This window comes from Xenopus laevis, chromosome 3L (assembly GCF_017654675.1).
Source record: "Xenopus laevis strain J_2021 chromosome 3L, Xenopus_laevis_v10.1, whole genome shotgun sequence".
Lineage (NCBI taxonomy): Eukaryota > Metazoa > Chordata > Amphibia > Anura > Pipidae > Xenopus > Xenopus laevis.
Window position 1 is genome coordinate 57189432 of NC_054375.1, and position 26264 is coordinate 57215695.

The 26264-nt window shown below is 38.4% G+C and overlaps 1 protein-coding gene across 4 annotated transcripts; it reads left to right on the top strand.

The window, feature by feature from the left end:
• Positions 1–237: 237 nt before the first annotated feature.
• On the top strand, positions 238–23960 carry LOC108711028 (host cell factor 2). Of its 4 annotated transcripts, none has more exons than XM_041586277.1 (16): positions 238–392; positions 3758–3906; positions 4328–4488; positions 6474–6682; positions 7678–7762; positions 10875–10981; positions 11750–11935; positions 12242–12493; positions 12645–12754; positions 14218–14341; positions 17091–17167; positions 17728–17871; positions 18415–18600; positions 21382–21667; positions 22645–22708; positions 22889–23960. In XM_041586277.1, the coding sequence occupies exons 1-16, from the start codon at positions 257–259 to the stop codon at positions 22923–22925; spliced, it is 2313 nt and encodes a 770-aa protein (XP_041442211.1). In that variant the 5' UTR covers positions 238–256; the 3' UTR covers positions 22926–23960. The 4 variants fall into 4 exon arrangements, with proteins under 4 accessions (XP_041442211.1, XP_018107826.1, XP_018107827.1 ...); XM_018252337.2 differs by having other exon boundaries at positions 258–845; XM_018252338.2 differs by having other exon boundaries at positions 258–845; positions 12648–12754.
• The last annotated feature ends 2304 nt before the right edge of the window (positions 23961–26264 follow it).

Consider the following 26264-nt stretch of genomic DNA (forward strand, 5'->3'; position numbering starts at 1 on the left):
AGTACTTTTAGCAGTACACCTGACTTATGCGATGTGCTGGTGGTATGAACTTATTACAGGGGATATATGTGTAAACATCAACTCCCAGAATTCCCTGCTCATGTGTTCCGGTCTCCTCTAAACCTGTGTCAGGAGAGGTCTGACTGTGTGTGTGGTACAATTTTATAACGACTAAGCGCTTCAGCTGTAGACAACGTGTTCGGCCAAAAAAAACCAAAAAACTGGTGCCAGAGCAGATGTTTACTTTGCCTCAACGATGACGGAGTTGCGAGGCGCCAGGAGTTGGTCGGTCTCTGTAAAGTGTAATGTTGCCAGGCAACCGGACTCGTGCCGTTCTTATGCCTTTATATGCCACACGGGCGGTTTCGTAGGCAGCTTTCCTGTCAGCGTTGGTAGGAAAACATTCCCTGTCCATAACAGACCGAAGGCTCGCTATATCTAACCATGATATTAAAATCTATTGATCCATATAAACGCTTCACTGTGAGTCATTTGCTTTGGGATCGCATGGCCATTGTTAGGGAAAGATTTTCACAGTGCACACTTGTCATTTCTTCCCCTGGTGACAGCGCTCTCCCTGTCCCCGCCTCTCCCTTTGCCGCTGTTCGCCCTGGCGTTGAACCCCCTCCGCCCCGCTGCATTGTGGGATGGAGGAGCGGAGGCGGCGGGGGTTGTGATGGCTGCGGCGGTTCCCGTCCAGTTGACCTGGGGGAAGGTTCTTTCCTCTACCGGCCCGGAGCCTCGCGCCCGGCATGGACACAGAGCGGTGGCGATCAGGGAACTCATGATTATCTATGGGGGAGGGAACGAGGGCATCGCCGAGGAGTTACACGTCTACAATACGGGTGAGATATTGGGGGAGGCCTCACTTAGCCCGGGGGTTTAGCCGATTTAGCAAGTGAGTTACACTGGTTGGCCTCGAACAGGGCAGGAAGTTTTATCTCCAGCTGTTGCTGAACTACAGCCTTCGACCAAGCTGTATAGGAGAAGTTGTAGCCTGGAGTTGCAGAATTCTCACCTGTATATCTGTATCTGTATTACATGATCATCATTAACAGATGAGTAAATGAGTAAAGGACCTTTTATAGAGTGCAACAATTTGTTAGGTACTATATGTGATTTGTACTTCATACACAGCCCTCGAGCTGCTCTTCATGTGTAGCTTCCAGCATCCTACCAATCCTACCAACAGCAGCAAGCTTTCATTGTAAAATATAGGCTCTGCAGAGGACACTTCTTATCACAGTTACATAGGTGCATGTGGATTCTTTTCCTCTCCTTTCCCTGGACTGCTGCTCTGCTCTTATGGTATATGCAGCCTTAGCTCTTCACTCTACTCCCTGAGTTGCTGCTCTGCTCCCCTTGCTATATGCAGCCATAGCTCTCCTCTCCCTGGTGTGTTGCTCTGCTCCCCTTGGTATATTCAGCCACAGATCTACACTCTCTGAAGTATTGCTCTGTTCCCTGTGGCATATGCATTCATAGCTCTCCTCTCCCTAAAGTGCTCCCTTCTGTTTTCCACTGAGTGCTGCTTCTGTTTTCCACTGAGTGCTGCTTCTGTTTTCCACTGAGTGCTGCTTCTGTTTTCCATGGAGTGCTGCTGCTTCTGTTTTCCATGGAGTGCTGCTTATCTTTTCCATGGAGTGCTGCTTCCGTTTTCCATGGAGTGCTGCTTCTGTTTTCCATAAAGTGCTGCTTCTCTTTTCCAGAGAGTGCTGCTTCTCTTTTTCCACGGAGTGCTGCCTCTCTTTTTCCATGGAGAGCTGCCTCTCTTTTTCCATGGAGGCCTGATTATCTTTTCCATGGAGTGCTGCTTCTCTTTTTCCATGGAATGCTGCTCCTGTTTTCCATGGAGTCCTGTTTTCCATGGAGTGCTGCTCCTGTTTTCCATGGAGTGCTGCTCTGCTTCCAGTGGCATATGCATCTTTAGAATAAGTGTGATATGACTATATCAACATGGGACCTAATATTCTCAAATGGTACCCCTCTCCAAAAAGCATTTTTGCACAGTTAAAGACAAACAGTAAGCAATGTTCCACTATACCTCCATTAGAAGTATTCACTGGTTATAAAGTTATGTGTAAATGTAATTGCTTCTGAAAGCAGTATCTGTCAGCTGTTTTCATTGAGACCTAAAGAAAAACTAACTTATGCTACTTTGTTTCAGAATCCTTCTTTTCTTTGCTGGTCAGTTATCATGGGTATATTATACTCTATGGCTCTAGTCATGGTGCTTTCGCCACAAATCTCTGGCACCCACTAGTTTAGAAAAAAAATGTAACCACAGACTTTGATCTTCAGAGTCTGTTCTTTCTAGTATTGCTGTGGGGGTTTCTTTTTTTGAACTGACTTTGGCTGGTGCCACTGCCATCTGAAATTAGCACTGCTGCCAGGTTGGTGGTGAGAATAATATATGCCCCATCTTGAAAATTGAAGATACAAGCAGAACTGTCTACTGTAAATGAAAAAAGTAGTAGCAAAACAAATGAAATTTTAAAGGAAGATCATCACCAGGAGTTTTTCACCTTCGAGTTAACTTTTAGAATGAAGTAGAGAGAGATATTCTGATACCATTTGCAATCGGTTTTCATTTTTTATTAGTTGTAGTGTTTGAGTTATTTCACTTTTTATTCAGCAGCTCTACAGTTTGCTACAGTTTTGGAGTTGCTTTTAAAGGGGACCCGTCACCCAAAAAAATTATTCAAAATCCTATATTATCACATTAGTCAAGCAAAATGAACTTTAATTACACTATATAATTTTTTTGAATCTTGTTTCCTTCAGTCTGAGTATTCATAATTATAGCAAGCAGGCAGGAGCCATTTTGTGGACACTGTTATTAAGGCAAGCCTTGCATCATCTCAGAATCTTGTTTGTGCAACAGAATGGGGGACCCAATGTCTATTTCCATGCCCTGGTTACACAATTAAATGGTAAAGAGAACGGGGGAATGTGGGGAGAGCAGTGACGTCTAAGAAGTGCTGAATGGAAAGTGAAAGTAAATGTCTGCCCCACCTCTATGCAATTGGCATAGAGGAGGGGCAGACAATATTTATCTGAGACAGGGGCAGACACACCTGTTCTTTGCCACACAGGAACATGGTGCATTTATTATATTGGCTTTCAATGATGCAGAAAGTGTGTGGGGGGGGGAGGATTGCTTTACTTGTGGTCTAGTTTTTTTCTAGTAACACTGACTCCAAGTCTACCTTTCCTCTAGTCTAGAATAAACTCACTTTACTCTATAATAAACTCACTTTACGCTATGCAAAACTCTGCTGCTCTCGCTAAAGGTTTATGGAACATGGCAGGCTTTTGTGCTCTCTAGAAAGCACCGAACATTGACCTCTGCTACCTCTAATTCGAGTTTTCGGGCTGAAAAACACCAGCAACTTTAAAAACTCTTAACCAATATTTCCACTAATCTTGTTTTCAGCTGACTGTGCAAAAAATATTTTTTCAGGTATCTGTTCCTCCCAGAGGTACTGCTTTTTTATACCACATCAAAAAACTATCATCCTGATTTTTTTAAGTGAAATTTTATTGTTTGATATTAAACAACCAACATAAAACAAAACTCCATCCCATATTTTATAACTGTATATATTTATCTTTATTGCACTCATTGCTTAATCTATACTGTTAATATACTGTAAAAATGCAACATAATATATTTCCAGTAGTGCCATGTAAACCACGTGTTACATACATATTAGTGTGCTACTTTTGTTAAGATATTTAATCTCTTTCCTTCCAGCAACCAATCAGTGGTTCCTCCCAGCTGTGAGAGGAGATATCCCACCTGGCTGTGCGGCTCATGGGTTTGTTTGTGACGGGACAAGAATTTTAGTTTTTGGAGGAATGGTAGAATTTGGAAGATACAGCAATGATATTTATGAATTACAGGTATAGTACAATATATCATCACTGTGTTAGGCTGTTGTATTTAGTGCCACCAATCAAAAGATAGTTTCTCTTCTGGAAACACAAAGTGACCCTAACACCTCATATACTATATTTATGTATATATTTCATTTACAGTATTATAGTTATTTTCCCACTGTGGGTTGGAGGTTCTCTGGGGTGCTTGTGAGCAAACATGGGGGGAATAGTATAAACTTGTGTGCAGATGATCACCCACAGTGCCTCAGTTGTAGAAAGGTATAGCCATACTTATAGGTCCAATAATTGATTTATTAGTTCAAAATTTCAAATATCTGAAATCAAAGTAAACTCACATTTCTTACAGTTCTGCCTTTCAATACACAGATGTATGGTTTCGTTAATGTTTTGGGTTTTATTTTGACATGGGTATTTTTCTTTGTAGGCTAGTCGATGGCTGTGGAAGAAACTGAAGCCTCAGGCCCCATCATCTGGATCACCACCTTGCCCTCGACTTGGTCACAGTTTTTCCCTCCATGGGAGTAAATGTTATTTATTTGGTGGCCTAGCCAATGAGAGTGAAGATACCAACAATAACATTCCCAGGTTTGCCAATTTACTGCCATTTTCATGCCTTATGTTGTAGAGGCAGAACTTGCATTTCTTAATAGCTTTTCTTTGACAGTAATAATGAACTCTCAATTATTTACACAGCAGTGTTAACAACACTGTATCATGTATAGGTGCCTAGAAATGTTATGATTTTGGCTCTTGCACAGAAAACATGTGCAACAGAAAAACATGCATATAATACTTTATGCTAAAAATAAAATAATTTGAACTCACCACTCCAATATGAGTTAGAAGTCAGTTTAGTACAGAAGATGGAAACATCCTATACTAGAATGGGACTCAATTTCTGTAGCCATTCAGTGAATTAGATTAGGGTTATGTTTGTTTGGAAATTCAGAATTTCAGGAGAATTTTCTCAAGCATTATATGTGGCATACAATTTGCTGTCCTTTAAACAAATAAAGAAAATAACCTGTCACTCTGAACAGTAGCCAAAGCGAGAGATGTAGTTGTGAAAGAAGAATATCACTGGATTTAGCAGTTGATTTAAAAAAATAACAGCAGTTTTTAGAGCAATACTTAATGGGGACTAGTAGTGAGCAACATGTCTCTTTTATTCGCAAGTCATTTCATGTTAACATCAATGGAAAGCTCTGCCAGTCACCCACCATGTGTAATACCTGTTTTGAAACACAATTATGTGGTTTTAGGAGCTGATCATGCAATTATGTGGGAAGCTATCAGTGGTCATTTGATTTGCCATTAATGTATTGTTCATTTGTCATTGTTTCTAAGTAAATGTCACTGGGGGTGAGTACACTTCAAATCATATAATCTAGCTTGATAATATTTTGTTGTTTTGTGGCCATAATCCTATTGACCTTTTAACTTAGGGTCTGTTGGGTAGAGAGGATGTCTATTTTAGTTCCAACTGGAGAGTTTTTGAAGTTGTCAGTATGAAACTAGTCTTTTAGCCTGTGGAAGATTATGGACTCTGAGGGATTTATTTAGTAATATCTGAATTTTTCTAATTTTTTTATTAAACAAAGCTCAACCAAACTCCCATCCACGATTTTGCCTTATTTATCATTTAAATAACTCGAAAAAAAATCGAGCGAAAACCCAAATCATACTTTTTTTTCTGAATTGCCTGATTTTTTTTATTATTGCCCAAAAACCCAGTTTTTCGGATTATTGAGCTAAACCCGGCGCAGACCATGATATCTTCAAAATGGGAAAGGGACATTTCCCATTGACTTATATATGACCAGCGCCAGACCCGGAATGCAGCCTCAGGGCCCCCCCCCCCCATACCATCCCCTAGGCCCCCCAGCCGCAAGTCCTCTCTGCACTCCCCCAGTACACACGCGCGTGTACCCCGTCAGCGAGATTGCGTTCAGGGAAGGAGTGCAGGAAGAGGAAGTTCAGGGAGCAGATCTGGGCCACTGGGGCCCAAAAGATTCGGGGCCCACTGGGTTTTTCCCTGCAGCCCAGTCTGACTTTGTATATGCAGCATCGAGGTATAAGAAATCTCAAAAAATTTGAGTTTTTGCCCCAAAAAGACCAACCAGGAAAAATCGAGGTTTAGTAAATAATCCCTGAGTTTTACCACCTTCAGAAATCGCATTGTGTGGTAGTACCCTGCTACAGCTGACTGCCAGTAATATCTGAGCAATAGTTTTCCTTATCATGGGCATACAAAAGAATCCGATTAATCCACAGCTTTAGAAATACAATTGGTGACTGGAAAGGAATTTTGGTTGCTTTGTCAGAAAACAATGTGTAATGAGCAGAAATGTCATCTGGTAGATATATAAGCATTTTCCGAATAGTTTAAAATCAGTCATGTCGTATATTACGAGTGGGACAAACAACTCAAACAATACAACCTTTTTGTAACTTTCAGATACAATTTTTTTTTTGCATCTAAAAGTATTTAGGGCTTGAATGAATGTCATTTTAATAATAATTATAATAATATTTGCTGGCACCTACACTACATTTTGCTTTTATTTTAGGTACCTAAATGATTTTTATGAGCTGGAGTTACGTCCCGGAAGTGGTGTTGTTGGCTGGAATATCCCATTAACTAAGGGAACACCACCATCTCCTAGAGAGTCCCATTCTGCAGTGGTTTATTGCAGAAAAGATACAGGAAAGTCAAAGCTTTACATATTTGGGGGAATGTCTGGATGTCGGCTAGCAGATCTTTGGGAACTTGATATTGGTATGTATCATGTGGTTTTAAAAGTAAAAGTGTTGACTGATTAAGAATTACACAGTCGATGTCGTAAAATACAGATGATTTGTTAATGTATTTACTGTGACTCTTCAGAGACGAAATAGTCTCGGAAATTCTTACCGTAATCCAAGGTTTATCACCCACACAAATGGCAACATTTATGCAGGTGTAAAAAGTGGAGTGAAGCATTGATGTTGCTCATAGCAACCAATCAGATCTTTGCTTTTTATTTTCTAATTGTTTAAATCAAATTGCTGATTGGTTGCTCTTGGCAACATCACCAGTAATGCTTTACTCTACTTTTTACACAGCATGATAAATAGGCCCCATAATGTACTGGATTGTGAGTAGTCTTGAGTGAATATAGCCACAGATTGCAATAGGACAGGACCGCAATTACACCAGATGAAATAATTAAAATTTCAAATAACGCTGACCATGACAGATTCACAAAACAGTATGTCAGAACTCACACCTGACCTTGCTTACCTGTCCAGATGGTTGCAAAGAATGGTACCAGTTTAACGTGGGCATGTACAACCAGTATTACATCTTGAAGAAGAAGTAAAGAGAATTTCAAATAGGGCCCTTGCCTCCCATACTTGGGATCTTAAAAATCTGAAAATCAGATTGCAAATCAGATTACCAATGCATAATGGATCGGTAAACCAGAACAGTCAAAACATAGGGATGGCAAAGGGTGTTGTTTATAAAGATCTCATTCTCTCTAGTTTAACTTAGCTTGCCACAGGGGATATGTGTGAAAGCAAAATAATTCTCTTTTATTGCTGACATGATAAAATATTCTCTATTATGTAATTATAGAAAATGAGCAGGGCAGTTTTCAGTATAAGATCTATGTATTTTGCACATGTTGGAAAAAAAGTTTTATATAGCGTTATATTGCCCCTTTAAATAATTTGGTTTGCTTACATTTAAATGATATATTTGTCTGAACTGAGTTTTTCTTTCCTTTCTAGAAATGATGACGTGGTTAAGTCCTGAAACTAAAGGTGCTGCCCCTTTACCCAGAAGCCTTCACACAGCAAATATTATAGGAAATAGGCAAGTCCTTTATAGGCATCAACTTGTGCAACGGCCCTTGCAAAGGCTCTTGTGTTATTACTGTAAAGTAGCAATATGGTTTTTATATTACTGAAATGGATATGTTACTGCAGCTATGGGATCCCTTATCCAGAAACCAGTTATCCAGAATCCTCAGGAAACAGGAAACCATCTCCCATAGACTCTATTTAAAAAAATTGTTCTGATTAAACCAAAATAATCCATAGAGGTGTCAAAACAATCCTACTAGGTATACTTAATCTTTAAATTATTTTTAATAGATTTACAGTATAGAGATTAAAATTATGGAAAACCCCTTGTCTGCAAAACACACAGGTCCTGAGCATTCTGGATAATAAATCCCATACTTGTACTACTACTCAAATGGATGTTGTTTATTTAAAGGGATGCCTTCATAAAAATGTAAAGTTTTAATAGTTTATCTTTAAAACCGTTTCAGCCTATTGTTAATCCCTGCAATTTGTATTGTGGTATAACAATTTGAAAAGTGATTAGCTTGCACTCTGCTACTGAGCAGCTCTATGTACTGAAACCCATTGTAAAAGGAATGTATTCAGTTGCCCAAGCTATCATCTTAGATAAATAAATCAATTCTTAATACTTTACTGTTTCCTGTCAGGAATGTAGTGTTAAGTAGATCAAACTGCTGAAAATGAACATGTTTGTATTAAAGGGATACTGTCATGGGAAAATAAATTTTTTCAAATTGAATCAGTTAATAGTGCTGCTCCAGCAGAATTCTGCACTGAAATCCATTTCTCAAAAGAGCAAACAGATTTTTTTATATTCAATTTTGAAATCTGACATGGGGCTAGACATATTGGCAATTACCCAGCTGCCCCATGTCATGTGACTTGTGCCTGCACTTCAGGAGAGAAATGCTTTCTGGCAGGCTGCTGTTTTTCCTTCTCAATGTAACTGAATGTGTCTCAGTGAGACATGGGTTTTTACTATTGAGTCTTGTTCTTAGATCTACCAGGCAGCTGTTATCTTGTGTTAGGGAGCTGTTATCTGGTTACCTTCCCATTGTTCTTTTGTTTGGCTGCTGGGGGGGAAAGGGAGGGGGTGATATCACTCCAACTTGCAATACAGCAGTAAAGAGTGATTGAAGTTTATCAGAGCACAAGTCACATGACTTGGGGCAGCTGGGAAATTGACAAAATGTCTAGCCCCATGTCAGATTTCAAAACTGAATATAAAAAAAATCTGTTTGCTCTTTTGAGAAATGGATTGCAGTGCAGAATTCTGCTGGAGCAGCACAATTAACTGATTCATTTTGAAAAAAAAATGTTTTCCCATGACAGTATCCCTTTAATGTGTTCAGTAGTATAGCTACATATTGAACAAAATAAGTCATAATGCTATTTTATAAAAAAAAAAAATGGGTACTGAAATGCATTGCATTTATTCTGAGAATCACATGATAACATTAAGGAGCTCAAATACTTAGCCATTACAGACAAGAACAAAATTGATGAATACTAGCTAGTATGTATATTGTACTGTTAAAATCTTGAAGGCGTTGTTGACCGTCTAACACTTTTTTCAGCTCGGTTAGTTTCAGATAGTTCACCAGAAATATAATTTCTATTCGCGACCGCATTGGAGTGTAAAGTTTAATTTTTAGTCTTCTTATGTCTTTCTGATGTAGCTCTGAGAGGAAGGCTGTCACTGAATCTGTAACTGTTTTTTAACTGATACATTAAGTTGATACATTTCTTATTTTTGTCTGTTGAGCAGAGTTTCTGCTATAATTGATACAGTAGTTTGGTAATATTCCACAGATGAAGCTGAGAAATATATTGGTTAAATGTAGCAAATTGTACTAGTTATTACAATTAAATGTAGCAATTCAGAATCTGTACCTGGATGACTGAGCTGCCAGACTGAAATACCAGAACAGGAACATTAAACTTTAGGGGGTTATTTATCAAGATCTTTTTTTTTATCAAGATCAAACCTTGGCAGGTCTGAGATGATGGATTTTTGGATTCTGACTTTTGCAGCATTGGGGTATAATAAATCTCGAAACAATTTGTTGTTTTTTTTCCACTAAAAATTTGGATTTTATAGTAAAAAAAAAATAGAATTTTTTGAGTTTTTAGCCATCAGACTTTAAAGGGCACCTATCACAGCCAAAATCAAACACATATTAACAATCTGACCAGTACAACATAAACACGTTTAATCAAACTACATATATAGTTTTTTGAAAAAAACTGCAGGTTTTAAAAAATCCCTTACTTTTTCAAATGGGTTCTTTCACTGAGGGAGTCCATATTGAGACTATAACATGCAAATTTCAGGAGCATGCTCAGATTGTAACACTGCTTTGAGTATTCTACCCAGAATGCCTTGTTTTAGTAAACTCCTCCACTAAAAGTATCAGGAGATTTCCCTATCTTGTTCCCTGCTGGTGATGTTATTATGCAAATGAAGGGCATACACTAACTTCCAGCAGGTGACAGCACTACTGAACAACAGCTAACACAGAAATTTGGCTGATTTGAAAATAGCTTAGAAGGGTTGATAAGCACAAGAAATTTCAACTGAGCATGTGCGAGATTTTAGAGCTGCAGTTGGCTAGGAAGATATAGGTAGGAGGAGCCAGTGAAATCCAAGATGTCTGCCTCAGCTAGAAATGCAGTGGAGATAGGGGAGATCTTGCAGAAGATATAGTGAGCTGATGATTTACATTATACAAACAATTCTAACTGTTTTAAAAATCTGATTTCTTGAACTTTCGCATAGTGTATTTACTTAGGAAATAATTTTAGTTATGATTGATGTCCTTTAATAAATAACCCCCTCAGACCTAAATTTTGGAAAAACGGTAAATAATAAAAAACAGAGTGTAATTGAAAAAAGGCTTTATTTCTGGTGAACAATCTGGAAAGAAATGAATTGAAAAAAGTGTTTGAAAGGTGAACAACCCCCTTTTATTTGAAATTAAATCTACTGTTGAAAAGAATGCATTTAATAGTGGATTGCTGTGTATTTGTTTTTCCATCAGATCTCTTGGTGCTGCAAGTGGTTCCATTCAGTTTCAGTACAAGTCATATAACCTTATTATATATATTTGTTATTTCAGGATGTATGTTTTTGGTGGCTGGGTTCCCCAGGGACAATGTGATAATAGTCCGTTATCCAAAGGCAACCAGTGGAAGTGCACCAACTCATTTTCATACCTGGATCTAGGTTTGTATTGCTTATTTATTATACACTTAGGGGCAAATTTACTTATGGTCGAATATCGAGGGTTAATTAATCCTCGATATTCGACTGTCGAAGTTAAATCCTTCGACTTCAAATATCTAAGTCAAAGGATTTAGCGCTATTCGAACGATCGAACGATTCAAAGGATTTTAATCCATCGATTGAACGATTTTTGTTCGACCCAAAAAAGCTTAGAAAGCCTATGGGGACCTTGACATTGACTTTGGTAGCTTTTAGGTGGCGAACTAGGGGGTTGAAGTTTTTTCTTAAAGAGACAGTACTTTGACTATCAAATGGTCGAATAGTCAAGCGATTTTTAGTTCGAATCGTTTGATTCTAAGTCGAAGGTCGAAGTAGCCCATTCCATGGTCGAAGTAGCCAAAAAAAACATTCAAAATTCAAAGTTTTTTTCTTCTATTCCTTCACTCGAGCTAAGTAAATGGGCCCCTTATTATTTTTAACTATACACTTATTTAGTGTCAACCCACTTGAAACGTCTGTGGATCTACTGGTTGATTACTATTATTGGGCAGCCATTCCAAAATGCTGCAACTGTGTTCTGTGGCACCCTGTATAAACTAATAACATTGCCCCAGTAGGGGAATTGTTGGGAAATAAAAACACTACTACAAAGCACAAAGAAACTGTTTCTTTTTAATTCTAAATACCGGTAGTTTCTTCATTTCTTTTCTTGCATATGTGTTATTTAAAGGCATTGTGTAAACTTCCTATTTTGTATTTATTTATTAGATAAATCAGAGTGGGTAACGTTAAAATCAGACTGTCAGGAAGAGAGAAAGAACTGTCCGAGGCCCAGGGCAGGACATTGTGCAGTAACAATTGGCAAACGTCTGTACATCTGGAGTGGAAGGGATGGCTACAATAAGGCATGGAATTATCAAGTGTGCTGTAAAGACTTATGGTATATTGACACAGGTAATTTAGACAATTGATACCCTGCTTCTTCAGTGCAGTATACATGTCCTCATTTAACATTCAATATATCATTTAAAATATGATAAATAGCATTCTAGTGTCGTAGGTAAAAAAGTATGCAAAAAAATACTTTGATACAGATTTTGTGCAAGGGAAACTTTTTCATATGGGTAGCAATATCTTAACCAAAAAAGTAAATGTTATATATGTACTGTAAATCTACACTTTATTTATCACTACACATATAACTTACTACTACTGGTTACTGTTAATATAGAAAAGACACAAACCTATTTTTATATACAGATACGCCACCTCCACCATCACAAGTTCAGCTGATCCAAGCTACCACCAATTCTTTTCACCTTAAATGGGATGAACTTCCAACAGTGGAAGGATATATTTTGCAGCTGAATCCAGAATCTCCAGCTTCCTCTGTTACTGGAACACCTGCTCCCCTCAGTGAAATTTCGGCCATAAATCAAGGCAACAGCTGTTCTGGAGTTTATGCAGCTACTCTGCCTTTGTTTCAAACAGGCCTTTTGGGCCCAGGTGAAGGTAAGTTATTGTATTCACCTTTTAAACAGTGATTAAACTGATATATTTAAAGGGCAACTAAATCCATAATCTGACATGGACTCTGTAGCAAGCTGCTATATCAGTGGAATAACTAATGGGATTTTCTCTTTTTTTCACACTTCTGTTAAAGCAGGTGTAGACTGCCAAGTGTCCCCACAGCAAGCTGTAAACTGTATACTAACTTCCGGCCTTCGAGATGACGTGTGTCAGCAAAACAGCCACAGTAGTCTGCCTAACAAGGTTAGTAGCTTTTGCCATTCTGGGCCCTGCAGTGTTCAATTGTCTACTTTAAGCATGTTTGTCATCACTTCCACAATTGCAGCGTGTCACATTTTCATGACAACACAGAAGAGACTGGGCAAGTACTATTCTGTACAGAAAAAAGAAAATAAATCACAGTCATCTACCAAAGATGGTTTCAACATAAAAGATGCTCTTTGTATCCTGTTAAGAAAAATCTGTGGAGTCCATTCCTTAAGGCACTGCCTAGATGATTTCTTGAGATACATTTGGCAGGTTTGAACCCATTTCAGATAGTTGTTAGTAACACCAAAAAATGTAAGTGTTTTAAAGTAATGAAAATATCATATACTGTTGCTCTGCACTGGTAAAACAGATCCGTTTGCTTCAGAAACACTACTATAGTTCATATAAACAAGCTGCTGTGTAGCAATGGCAGAAATTCCAAAAAGACTATATGGCACATGTTAAATAGTGGATAACAGGTAACACCATTATGTTCTACAGAGCGTATCTACTATCTGCTGTGTAACCTGAGCCTTTTCTCCTTTGAATGACTGCCCCCATTGCTACACAGCAGCTTATTTATACAAACAACAGTAGTGTTTCTGAAGCAAACACAGCAGTTTTACCAGTGCACTGCATTATATTGTCATTACTTTAACGCACTTTTATTTTTTCATGTTATTGTTCCTTTAAGTATTCTTAAAGAGATAGTGGCATATACCAGTTTTAACAGGAACATGTCACTAAGCCTTTAAAAAGGCGATCAGCGCTAATCCCACATTTAATAAGGTCCCCTTCAGTCTCTATTGCTCACATGTGTGAAGCACTAACAGCTTCTAGCACAAGAGAGTTAGGGTTGAAGGTACTGAAGCATTTTATTTGGAAAGTAAGAGGCCAATACAGGTAGTTTGCAATGTATATCTTTACTCTTAGCAGGGGTGACCCAGAAGTAAATAATTTACATTATACATTCCCCTGAACTCCACAATGCTCCCTCCCATGCAGTGTTATTAGATTTGGGATATTGACATAACAGCGATGTACTTACTGTAGAAACGGTATAAAGCTGGCCATAGACGATCGTATGAATCAAGGATTTGTATGATTTTCGGACTGTGTGTGGAGAGTCCCGATATTTTTCGTCCCATGGAGATCGGTCGTTTTTGGCCAGGTTAAAAGATTTCTGTCGGCTGCCGATAATTTCTCTGCATGTATTGCTGATCTGACAATTTTCAGTGGGAGACTGTCACCAGCTTTGTCGGACATAACTTTCGAACAATTGCTGTCGGGCAAAACATTGGCTGATTTGTTCTTTTACTACTTTATTTGATCGGACTGGTTAGTGGCAGGTCGGGAGATGGGGAAGTCTGATCGTTCGAATCTTTGCATCTATGGCCAGCATTAGCCAAAAAAGGAGGATAGTTATCTAAAAAAATTTGAATTTTATTTTGTACCAGCTTCAAATTCCACCAACTAATTTACTGCAAGAAAAATCTGCAGTCCTGACTGAGAATCCATCACTTTCTAGCAGACCAGAATTAAATGGCAAGCAGCAACCATTGTTCAATCCCAAATCTGTAGGTAAGAACTGCATGGAATGTCAGTGAAATGTATTGTCAATTGCATCAAACATATAACCTTCCAGAAATGGAAATATAAATGAAAGGGAATCCGTATATATATATATATATATATATATATATATATATATATATATATATATATATATATACTTTTTTAACAAGAATGTGGGAGTTTTTTTTTGTTGTAGTAGAAAATATAATTGAAAAACTTGATTGCTTGATGCTAAGTAGACTTTCATTTATGTGAGGGTAGGAAGGGTTTAATGGGTTGTTATTTACTTTGTGCCATAGGTCCTGATACATCATCAATTTTGAATGATGTGCATGACATGGACAAAGGACTTTTAACAGCTGAAATTTCTGCATCCTGCATTGCCTGCAGTGCACAAACTATGGTAACCCATCAGACCATTAAAACTGAGTCAGGAAGTACACATGTTAAAGATGAAACTTCACTAACCGAATTCAGTGGAAAACCTGAAGGTTTAAAATACGTTTCATATACTGTATTTTAAGCCATTTATTTGTACAGCCATGGAATTTTGTGGTGTACATGTATTTTCAGCCCTGTTCAGATAGTGTTTTATGCACTTTTTTTTAACATAAACCCCCGCTGAATAAGCGTATGTCAAAAAGGGGTAGGAGGTGGTATTTATTACCCTTCAACTAAGTCAGGCCAGCCAATTAGCAGACCCTTAGTGCTCAGTTAAACAGGATGCTTGAGGGGGTTGAACCTGAACTGCAGAGCTCATTCTATGATCACTTTTTGGCAGTTTGTCAGTTATGTTTAATTATGAAGCAGTAAGAAATTTCAGTGACAGTTAATATTCACAAATCTTATCATTTGCTAAATAAATTTTTTAAATGTATTGGGAAAGTGTCTATCAAATGATTCAATGATAGCCAGAAAATACGATTTTATACCCAGCCAGAAAAATGACTGTATCAACTGACTGCATCGCAATGGACAGAAGTGTCAATATCACAGTTGCCAGTAAATCTGAGATTGTAGTCAACAGCTTTAGAACCAATAATCTGAATGTGGTTGAGCATCACTGCCACTGCTTCAAGCACCTCCGGGGGATTAGCCCTGTAGTTTGGAGATTTGTGGCCTTCACTGTCAGTATCTGAGAATCGGTAACCGATTGTCTTATCTGAGATGTTGATTAGGAATGCTTGGAATTCCCATTGCCTGAAGACCATATTGTGTCACATGAATGTCACCAATCACAACACGTGGTCTTCTCTACTAGCTTTTTTGCAACATAGTTGTGCTGCTAGTGGTCGATAATAAAGCCACACGGGGGACAAAAGTTGCCTGTGTCAGCCATATGTTTAGTTTCTGGGGCTGATTCACAAAAGGTCGATATTCCTCAACGCACAGTTTTGTGCGTTATTTAAGGAACGATTCATCAAAATATTTTTGCATGCGTTAATTCTACATTTCTGCACAGCAGTATTCTAATCGCATTGGGATACTTATGGAATAGAATTAATCCGAACGCATTATTCAAACATCTTTTAAGCAATAAAAGTATAAAATAGTGATAATTACTGTGAAATTTGACACCTCCCAGGAGTAGGCGTTCCTAAACAACATCAGATGGAATAATAGAGGAAGATGTAGTGAGGAGCTGTATCGCAGCAATTAAAGACCTTTATGAGGAACTGGAGCCTTACCTACAGCCACTAACACATTTTCATGATACCTTGGGCAGATCCAGAATGCACTATGTTCTGTGTCATGGAATTATATTAAGTTTCCCAGGGAAAGGAAGGACTAGAATAATATAAAAAGAGACTTCTACTCTGCCAGTGGCATCCGGAATGTCTTAGGTGCTATGGATTGCACTAATAACGTGTGACAATATCATATGCCTTAAAATATCGCACAAAATTACGCATGCTAAAAAATACCGCACACAATTCAGCAGAAATGAACATTAAAGGAATAGTTCAGGGTGAAAATAAAAACTGTGTAAATAGATAGGCTGTGCAAAATAAAAAATGTTTCTAATATAGTTAGTTAGCCAAAAATCTAATCTATAAAGGCTGGAGTGAACAGATGTCTAATAAAACAGCCAGAATCCAACTTCCTGCTTTTCAGCTCTATAACTCTGAGTTAGTCAGCGACTTGAAGGGGGGCCACATGGTACATTTCTGTTCAGTGAGTTTGTAATTGATCCTTAACATTCAGCTCAGATTCAAAAGCAACAGATATGACCCATGTGCCCCCCCTCAAGTCTCTGATTGGTTACTGCCTGGTAGCCAGGGTAACCAGTCAGTGTAAACCAAGAGAGCTGAAAAGCAGGAAGTAGTGTTCAGACTGACAAGTTATACATCAAATCACTCCAGCCTTTATACACTACATTTTTGGCTAACTAACTATATTAGAAACATTTTTTTATTTTGCACAGCCTATCTATTTACCCAGTTTTTATTTTTACACTGAACAATTCCTTTAAAATATCACTTCTTAAGTTAGACAAGTGAACTTTTAGTGAATCGATCGTTAATTCTAGAAATATAAGAAGTGATAAAATTTTTAAGGCATGCTATAAATAATACTCACTTTATCGACATTCAGTTAATCAGCCCCTCTGTGTGTTATTAGAGTCATATTCTAGTTGCATTTTAATGATTCCTAATAGCATTACTGCAGATATAATAACTTAAGTGGAAGCCATATCAGTGTTTGTTTTTGTTGGCCTGTTTACGTTTTTTTGTTCTTTTATGTCTTTTACCAGTTAAAACTCCACTGCAGTATATGCCATCTATTGATAGCTGCACATCACAAGTTAAGAACACCCTTCCTCACTCAAATGTAAGTTAAACTTACCATACACTTTTCTGGTGGTTTTTTTTTTTTTTTTCAATTGTTAAGTGCCTTCACTTTATCAGTTGATACTTCAGTCCATGAAACATTTTAGGAGTCATTTAGGACTGCAAGCATTTCCCTGTTTCAGTTGGGTGTAAAACCCAGGTCTTTTGCATCAATATGTACTTCATGTTTTAAATAACTCGCTTTTTAAAGGGAAGTATTCTGTCCAGTACAGCAGACCAAATATCACATGAGAACTGAGATAGAAGATTTATCTTGTGTACCATAGGAATCAAGCTTCCCACAGACTATAATGTATATTGCCAGTGGTTTAAGGTATTTTTATCACTGTGCAGGCTTGGTACTTAGAAATAAACCCTGGTCCCCCATGCAGCCAGTTACAGCACATTTGGATTTCCTTGGTAATTAGTTGCCACTGACAAGCCATGCGTCTAATATTAGCCACAAACAAAACTATTGTGCATATGGATGGATGTAGTAGTTTAAGGGAGAGGATTTTTTTTTTTTAAAGTTGTACCCATTCTCTTTATTCTTCTTTGTAGATTAACAGTAAAGACTGCAAAGTGAACACAGGAGTGAAAAATGGCCAAAGACAGTGGTATGATGTTGGCATTTTTACAAATAATAGTGCTGTGGTGACTCAGTTCTTTCTCTTGCCAGAAGAAAAGCAAGATGCATCAGGCAAGGTATTTTGTCTATCACTTTTCATTGACATCGTACTTTTTTTGATGCCTTATATTACAAATATCAGATCTAAAGCAAATTCAAAAACATAAGAAAACTTGTTATTGCCTCATGTAACAAATGTGAGAAAGTGGAGCAACTGTGGCAGGAAAGCTAGTAAGCCAATGTAGTGGTACACACTGACTTACTCGCTACTAACAGAAGATTGTTGTCATTTCTGGTCATTTACTATCATAGATACCTCCTGGAACTATGAGTATTGACTCACTGCCATGTTTTATGTAAAACTTTGGGGACCTAGCCAAATTTTAGACCACGCGGAGGACCTTATCCCAAAAACCTAATTCTATGTTTGGCAGGATAACATGAATTACATGATTGGGAAGAGTCATCATCATTATTTTGAACCTGCTGTGTGAGATACATTTTAGCTCAGCATATTTATTGTATCTTCTGGTAACATTTACAATGTAAATAAACTCTACAATTTTTCTAAAGTGTTTTTCCTGTGATGTACATTTACATGCTCTTCTATGTATATATAGGCTGGTGATCCAGATGTTCCCGATTACACACTGCTGAAAAAGCATGATTTATTACCGGGGAGTGTTTACAGATTCAGGGTGGCAGCAATTAATGGATGTGGAGTGGGTCCTTTCAGTAAAGTCGCTGAATTTAAGACATGTATTCCAGGTTATCCCGGAGCTCCTTCATCTGTGAAGATTACAAAGGTAATACCTTGATTTTTGTATTTTATAAATTATATTTTTAAGAGGCTTATGATTAGTGCACGATACCTAAACACTTTCAGGAATTTTGTGATTTAAAGGGCATATGACATATGCAGGTGTAAACAGGAATTTTCTAAAAGCTCCTCTCCACAAAACTCACTTTACTGACCTAAATCAATCAGTGATAGGGTTTCTCCCAACAGGGGCGAGTGCATGGGCAAATACCCTCTTCCTTATGTCACTCCAGCCCTGGATACTGGTCAATTGAAGTGCTGGGGGGAAACAGGGTTCAGAAAGTGGTAGGTTTTTAATTACATACTGACACATTACTGGTAAAAATCTACAATGTGTCAATACCCCCCGTTTATGATATTTATAAATATATCTACTTCAGGGCTGTCCAACTGGCGGCCCGGTCCGCGACCCCTCCTTATATGGCCCTCCACATCAAAGTCTGCCCGCTGTGTCTGTTTACCATATGTAAGATTTAAAAGGTATCACTAGCCCCTGCATTGCTTAAACCTCAAATTTACACTGTAATCCACTGTATTGTTCACACCTGTGATCCTCCTGTATTGTTCACACTTGTGACACCTTTATTGTACCCCTAAACCCCTGTACTGTTCCACCTGAGACCCAGACTGAAACTGCCCACATTTTTCACACTTTATACAAAATGCTAATGGGGCACCAGCACTGTGTCACTGTATGTAGTTCCTCTTAGACTGGTCCTGATTCCTGTCTCCTGCTCTGTTCTGCCTTCCATATGCTCCCTGTGTGTCTCATACTTTGGTATTTGTTCTGGGGGTTTGTTAGCATTTGAAAATTATTGTTAGTGGCTTAATCATATGCTGGGGTACTGTATTATACACAGGGGAGGAGGAGACATATGAGTGTCTTATATGACTTAACTTTTTTCACATATGAGTGACATCCTTGCCAGGGCAGGCACAAGGTAATTCGGCACCTTAGGCAAGAGCTTCACTCAGTGCCCCCTGTCCTGCATTACCATTTCCCTCCTTACCATGATGGTTTTTAAATAAAGAGAGCAAGAAAGTGTACAACATTTTTTCATTTATATTCATGCTCCCTATACCTGTACCAACAAGCCCAGCAGCCATCCATAATACACCCCACCCATACCTGTGCAAGCAAGCTCAGAAGCCATTCATCATACAGCCCTCCTGCAGCCATCATATTGCCCCCAATCTTTACCTGTGCCAGCAGCAGCCAAAAATAAATCTGATCACATCATATTGCCCCCAAGTATTTATGTACCTGTGCCAGCGCCCAGCAGCAACAGCAAACATATGGCCCCCAGCCCAAATCTGTACCTGGCTGTGCCAGCAGGAAGTTTCACACTTTACAGTAATAGAAAGAATGTCTTCAGTTCAGTGTAACTGTGCAAGGCTGAGAGCAGCGAGAGCCACACCAAGCAGGCCGCAGGCTCTCTGCCTCTCTCTGTCACCCAACACATCAGTGACGTCATTGGCGCTTGTACGCACGTCGCGCTGCACCGCACAGAAGGAGCTATTACTTACCGGCAAGAGGGAGAAGGTGAAGGAGATGGATTCCACCCAATTGTGTGACAATGATTACTGAAACAAATGATTAAATAAATGCTTGAAAAAAAACCGGAAAAAATTAGAAAAACGAAAAAAAAATCCCCTTAAAAGTGCGCCCCTCAATGATGGCGCCCTAGACAGCCGCCTACTCTGCCTACCCCTAGTTCCAGAAAGGTATCCTAAAAGAAAGGTAGGCCCAAGGTTCAATTGTGTCCACAAATCCCAGCCGGCTGCATAGATATGCTTTCTATAAACTTTTGCCATGTGAGTGCATTTTAAGCTTTGGTTTTAAAAATATTAAAAAGGTATTTTTACACTATTCGCTGCTGCATGTTGATTCACAGTTTACACAAGGAGAAGCGCTTCATAATTTTACGTGCAAGCTGATATTCCCTGTTTGTGAGTACCCACCTAAACAAGTTTCTAAGGAACGTTTTTAACTCTTTGGTGGAGGTCAATATCAAATGAGGGTAACACACATATGGTGAAACAATTGGTCTGTTTCTCACACAAGACGTGGCAACATCGCAAAACAATATACCCCTAGTTCCAGCCCTGATCCCTGCAGTGAGCACCAACCATTTGGTTTTTTGTTGTGCTATTAATATGGACATGGTCTTGCGGTAACATGGGTGTGGTTTAAAGTGGGTGTGGTCTAAAAACAGGGAGTGGCTAACATTGGCTTCCGTTATCGGCCCTCCACCATGTAGATTAGAAAAATTTCCGGCCCTTGGTACCATAGAAGTTGGACAGCACTGATCTACTTCATATAAACATTAGGAAGGTTAAGGGGAACTCCGGCTTGCAAACAAAAATTTGATAAAGAGGCCCACATAACACAGAAACCCCTAATATACCCATCACCGTTACCCGTTACTTCAAAAAGTATGAATAAATGCCATTTTCTATGCTGAAATCCAGCTGTTTAACAGTTCTTCTCTTACTGCATCATTTGAAATCCTGGCAGGGAAGGATGGACTAAAACACTGATGTTACAAATTGTAATAACTTCTCGATGAAAACTCTGCATATATATATATATATATATATATATATATATATATATATATATATATATATATATATATATATTGTATATTTCAAAGTTGTTTGAAATTATGTTTGCTTTTCAAAAAGCTTAAATTATGATTCGTGGAGTTATGCCACTGGAATCATTAACATATCTCATATGAATTTCATTGCGTCTTACCTACAGAATGCTGAATGTATCCACATTTCCTGGGATACACCCTCTTCGCCTACAGGAAATATTCTAGAATACTCTGCTTATTTAGCCATACGCACCTCACAGCTTGCAGAGACTCTAAATCAGCTGGTATTCATGAAGATTTACTGTGGCCAAAAAACATCTTGCACTGTGACCTCAGCTCAACTGGCAAATGCGCATGTTGACTGCAGCTCTAGGCCTGCTGTGGTGTTCAGAATTTCTGCAAAGAACGAAAAAGGCTATGGCCCAGCTACTCAAGTAAGGTGGCTACAAGGTAAGTCAGTTGTTTCATGGCATGACCTGTCATTTGCCATGTCTGATGGAATAATAATTAAGGGGCATATATAGGCTAATGCCTTCAGTAGAAGCTTAAAGGAACAGAAACACCAACAAATGAAAATGTTTTAAAGTTTTGAAAATATAAGGTATAATTGCTCTGCACTGGAAAAACTGGTGTGTTTGCTTCAGAAACTCTACCATACACTGTCGTTGCCATGGGGGTAGCCATTCAAATCTGAAAAAGGAGAAAAGGCACAGGATACACAGTAGGTAACAGACAAGCTCTGTAGTATACAATGGGATTCTTCAGAGATTATCTATTATCTACTGTATATCCTGTGCTTGAATGGCTGTTCTATGGCTACACAGCAGTTTGTTTATATAAACTATACTAGAGTTTCTGAAGCAAGTGCACCAGTTTTCCAGTGCAGGGCAACAGTACATTATATTGTCATTCCTTTAAAACAATTTTATTTGTTGGTGTTACTGTTAATTATGTTCCCTATCTTATGCTCCTTCCCCCAAATCCCATAAACATCCAATTTGCATCCTCCTTGCCTTTCTTTAATCGTTTTTTTCCGGCAACAGATGCAGAAAGTAGGCACACATTTCTACAGTATACTTTGTGCCCTTCACCCCCCAAGTGAACAAGATGCCTGGCCAACACATTCAGAGATCACTGTGTGCCAAATGGCTTTTCGGGCAGATTCAGGTCATAATGGAGATGTGTTTTTTTGTTGTTGTTTGCTTTTTAACTAGGGAATGTACATCAGTAATATACATTCCAATCAGCTGGGCAAAATAGTTAGAGGCCCACAGCCATTATCAGTGGGCCTCCTCTTGCAGGTCCCACATGTCTGTTTTACATGGAAGTACTGTGCTGCATATGTTATTCATTCATTTTTAGGCAATCAAGATAGGCAAAATGAAACTGGGCCATTTATTTTATCTTTGTATTCTTTTACCATTTAGATTCATCTAAGAATAAAAAGGAAACAAAGGTCACAGAAAAGCAGTGTGTACCTCCATCACAAAGGTATCTAATTGTTATAATGATTTATAAGAAGCTGTCATGGAAATAATAGGGGCCATTTTATTTACAAACACACCTGCAAATGGCAGTGCTCCAGTTGTGTAAATGAATGAATGAATGAGATTAACTACTTTATACAATCTTAAATTATATCCTCAAAATAACGAATTCCCTGTTTTACAGCAGAGAAAATGTAATGCTCAAATTGGAGAGTCCATAGCGAGATATGGAAGAGATGTCCAGATTCTGACAGGCATTTGTCATTGCAACTGGAAGGAATTCATGCTGTCCGTTCTTTTTTTTTTTTTTTTTTTCCGTCTACTGTTTCCAGTAGGTGTAGGTTTCCCCTTTTGTAATATTTTGTAAATCTCAAAATGTTTATTTTTGCATTATGCTTATAATAATTATTGTATAAATACATATGTATAACTATATGGATATATATATATATATACTTTTTAATATGCATAAACGTAAACGTATAAATGTGCTCAGGACGAGTTACTTGGTACAGTTTCTGTACCGTTTGCTTCCACTTTGTAACCACTTACCTATACTTTTTTAAGTATCTGGTGTTAAGCAATAAAATGGTGCAAAGGAATTGGAGGGATAAAGTGCAATACCATAGGCGCTTAGCATTTCACAGCGCAGTGGGGATGGTGCCAGTTTTACAAAACAGAAATATCGAAGTGCAACTTTGGATTTTATTATAGATTTTTACAGAAGAAACAAATCCACATATTTAGCGTTTTTAAAATATCTAAAACTATTTTAAATAGCTCTACGTAAATAATCTAAAAGTTAAACAACGAGGAAGGTATAAAGCAGATTGATAAAAGGTATAGATTGTAAGTGAACATGTTGACAAGTTCAAGTCATTTCTCTTTTATATAAATATAGGAATATTTACTCTGTTATATTAAGAAATGGCCATAGTCACTGTCCTGCAGGTCCCCGTCATACAAAGAGGAGAGCAGAAACCTCGACCTTCGGGTTGCAGTAGGTGTGATTTACCCAACATTTTTGCTAAAGCAATGAAGACACCACTGCATGGAAAATGGCTGATTATTGATGGCTGGTGCATATTTACTCCAGGCTCAGATATTCGTTCATTCACAGTCATTATTGGCCTATGTGCCTTTTCTCACAAGTCTTTTATGCAGAGTTTTGAAGGATAACCTTTATTGGCAACATCTGGGTAGATGTAGCTTCCGAACAATGGACATCCAACCCCTATCATATTGTTTTGCTCCCTTTTCCTAATTATGCATGTACAGGTATGGGATCTGTTATCCGGAAACCCTGTTATCCAGAAAGCTCTGAATTGCAGAATGGTTGTCTCCCATGGGGGTATATTTATCAAAGAGTGAAGTCAGAGATGGCTGCAGTCCCCTAGAGGGAAATTCCGCCACTCTACATTCATTTCTATGGGATTTTGAAAGGCGTATTTATCAAAGGATGAACTTTCACCCATTGATAAATATTCTTTAAAAAAAATCCCATACAAATGAATGGAGAGTGGCGGAATTTACCTCTAGTGAACTTTAGCCATCTCTAACTTCACTTTTTAATAAATATACCCCATAGACTCCATTTTATCCAAATATTCCAAGTTTTTTTTTAATTTTCTTTTTCTCTGTAATAATAAAGATGTAGCTTGTACCTGATCTAAACCAAGCTATAATTAATACTTATGGGAAGCAGAACCAACCTATTGGATTTATTTAATGTTTGCATGATTTTCTAGTAGACTTAAGGTATGAAGATCCAAATCACGGAAAGATCCATTATCTGGAAAACCCCAGGTCCCGAGCATTCTGAATAACAGGTCCCATACCTTTATTATTTTATATGAAAAAGGATGCTGTTTAGTTTTAACTTTAAAGCTGTCCTTCAGATTCACAACCTGAGTAGTGATCCCGGATTTTTGGCGAGGCCACAAAGGCCCGGGCCTAGGGTGGCAAAGTATTAAGGGCGGCATGCCGATCCGGCCAATTTCTCGGGAGCACTGGGGACGCGCAGATCCCCAGTGCTTCGGCTCCTCCTCTGTGCTCCTCGCGTGGGGGTAGTGTGGACGGGTGCTAGGACCACGTGGCCTAGGGGCGCCTGCCCTTCAAATCCGGCCCTGACAGCTAGGGGGCAGGCAATTGTGCCTTTTGTTTTTCTCTTGAATGTGTTAATACTGGGTATCCTTGCATCTATCAGTACTGCACCTGGTTTTCACTCCTTCCCAAGGCCTCCCTATGAGTCCTGGCACAAGTCCTTTGTGCATGGACTCCATGTTTAAAGGTGATGTAAAGGCAAAAAAAATATAAAATCTAATTTTTACTTTCTTTAATGAAAAAAAATTAAAAAAATGTGTACTGTTTTTATAAGAAACCTGACTCTATGCAGTGAAATTCTCCATTTACTTGCTCTGACTGCTGCAGATAGGAAACTTCAGACGGTCCCTAGCTGCTCTGCAGGGAAACGATCATACTTTCAAAGGGCAGAGGGAAGCCCCCACATTATTTCCCAGCCATGCAGAACTCAAGCAGCTTTGTTTGTTTCCCTGTCGAGCAGTCGCCCACTGTGTAGAGATTCGTATTGGATTTTATTTTTGCCTCTACATCCATCCCTTATAATGTTTCCAACTTCAGTGGCAAGGACAAAGAGCATGGAGCCAGATTTAAACAGATTTTGGGATTCTCATTGAAGAAATATTTTGCTGCAGCCACTGGTTCTGCAGAGTTGGATAAAAGTTGTATTTATTATATGACAACACAGGACCCAGTGCAGTCTTCATATTCTGATTATTAATCAGTCTTGCTGTATTGGCTTTTGGCAGATATTATTTGACTGTGCTGTTTTGATAATTTATGATGATCCCTAAGCAGACCAGACCAGACCACTGAGCATGTGCACAGTCTTGGTCTTGTAAAGATGTTTAACAAAGTTACAAGATGGTGACCCCCTGTGGCCAACTTTGAAAGCATAAATCATTTGTTTGATTAGGCTTGTGGTGCAGTAAGTTTATGTTTAGTATACAAAATACAGCATTTCTTGTTCTATTTTAGACTTTAGTTCCCCTTTAATGAGCCTTATGGTATCTCAAAGCTGTGCCAATTTTAACAGTATACTTATGATTATGAGTACAGTAATTGATTTTATTTTTAATATAAAAGGTATAATTATGTTTCACTAGAATATTGTTTGGACAAGATATGTTTGCAGCCTTGAAGAGAGTTGAGCTATCTCAATATACAAAAATGTATGTTTAGAAGAATTCTGATCATTTGCCAGATGTACTTGTCTGATTGCCAGATACCTCTATTACGTATCACAAAAAAAAAAACCTGTATGCTGTCAGCCTCACAATTATGACTGAAGAGGAGATTTGTTAGTGCATTGTAATATAAGTTCCCCGTATGTGACAAATAGCTGTTATTAATCCAGATCACTGTAACCTTCCACTGAAATTGGTACTTATAGGGTATGGCCATGATTATCCACCTCAAAAGCAATAGGCATGCAAAAGAGAGAGAGATAACACAAGTGATTGGCTGACTGTTACTCATGT

Excerpts from the sequence above, each read along its gene's own strand:
- LOC108711028 (XM_018252337.2), top strand. The coding sequence starts at position 677 with ATGGCTGCGGCGGTTCCCGTCCAGTTGACCTGGGGGAAGGTTCTTTCC. Across the intron at positions 846-3,757 it reads GTTACACGTCTACAATACGG|CAACCAATCAGTGGTTCCTC; the intron begins GTGAGATATTGG and ends CTTTCCTTCCAG. Across the intron at positions 6,683-7,677 it reads TCTTTGGGAACTTGATATTG|AAATGATGACGTGGTTAAGT; the intron begins GTATGTATCATG and ends TTTCCTTTCTAG.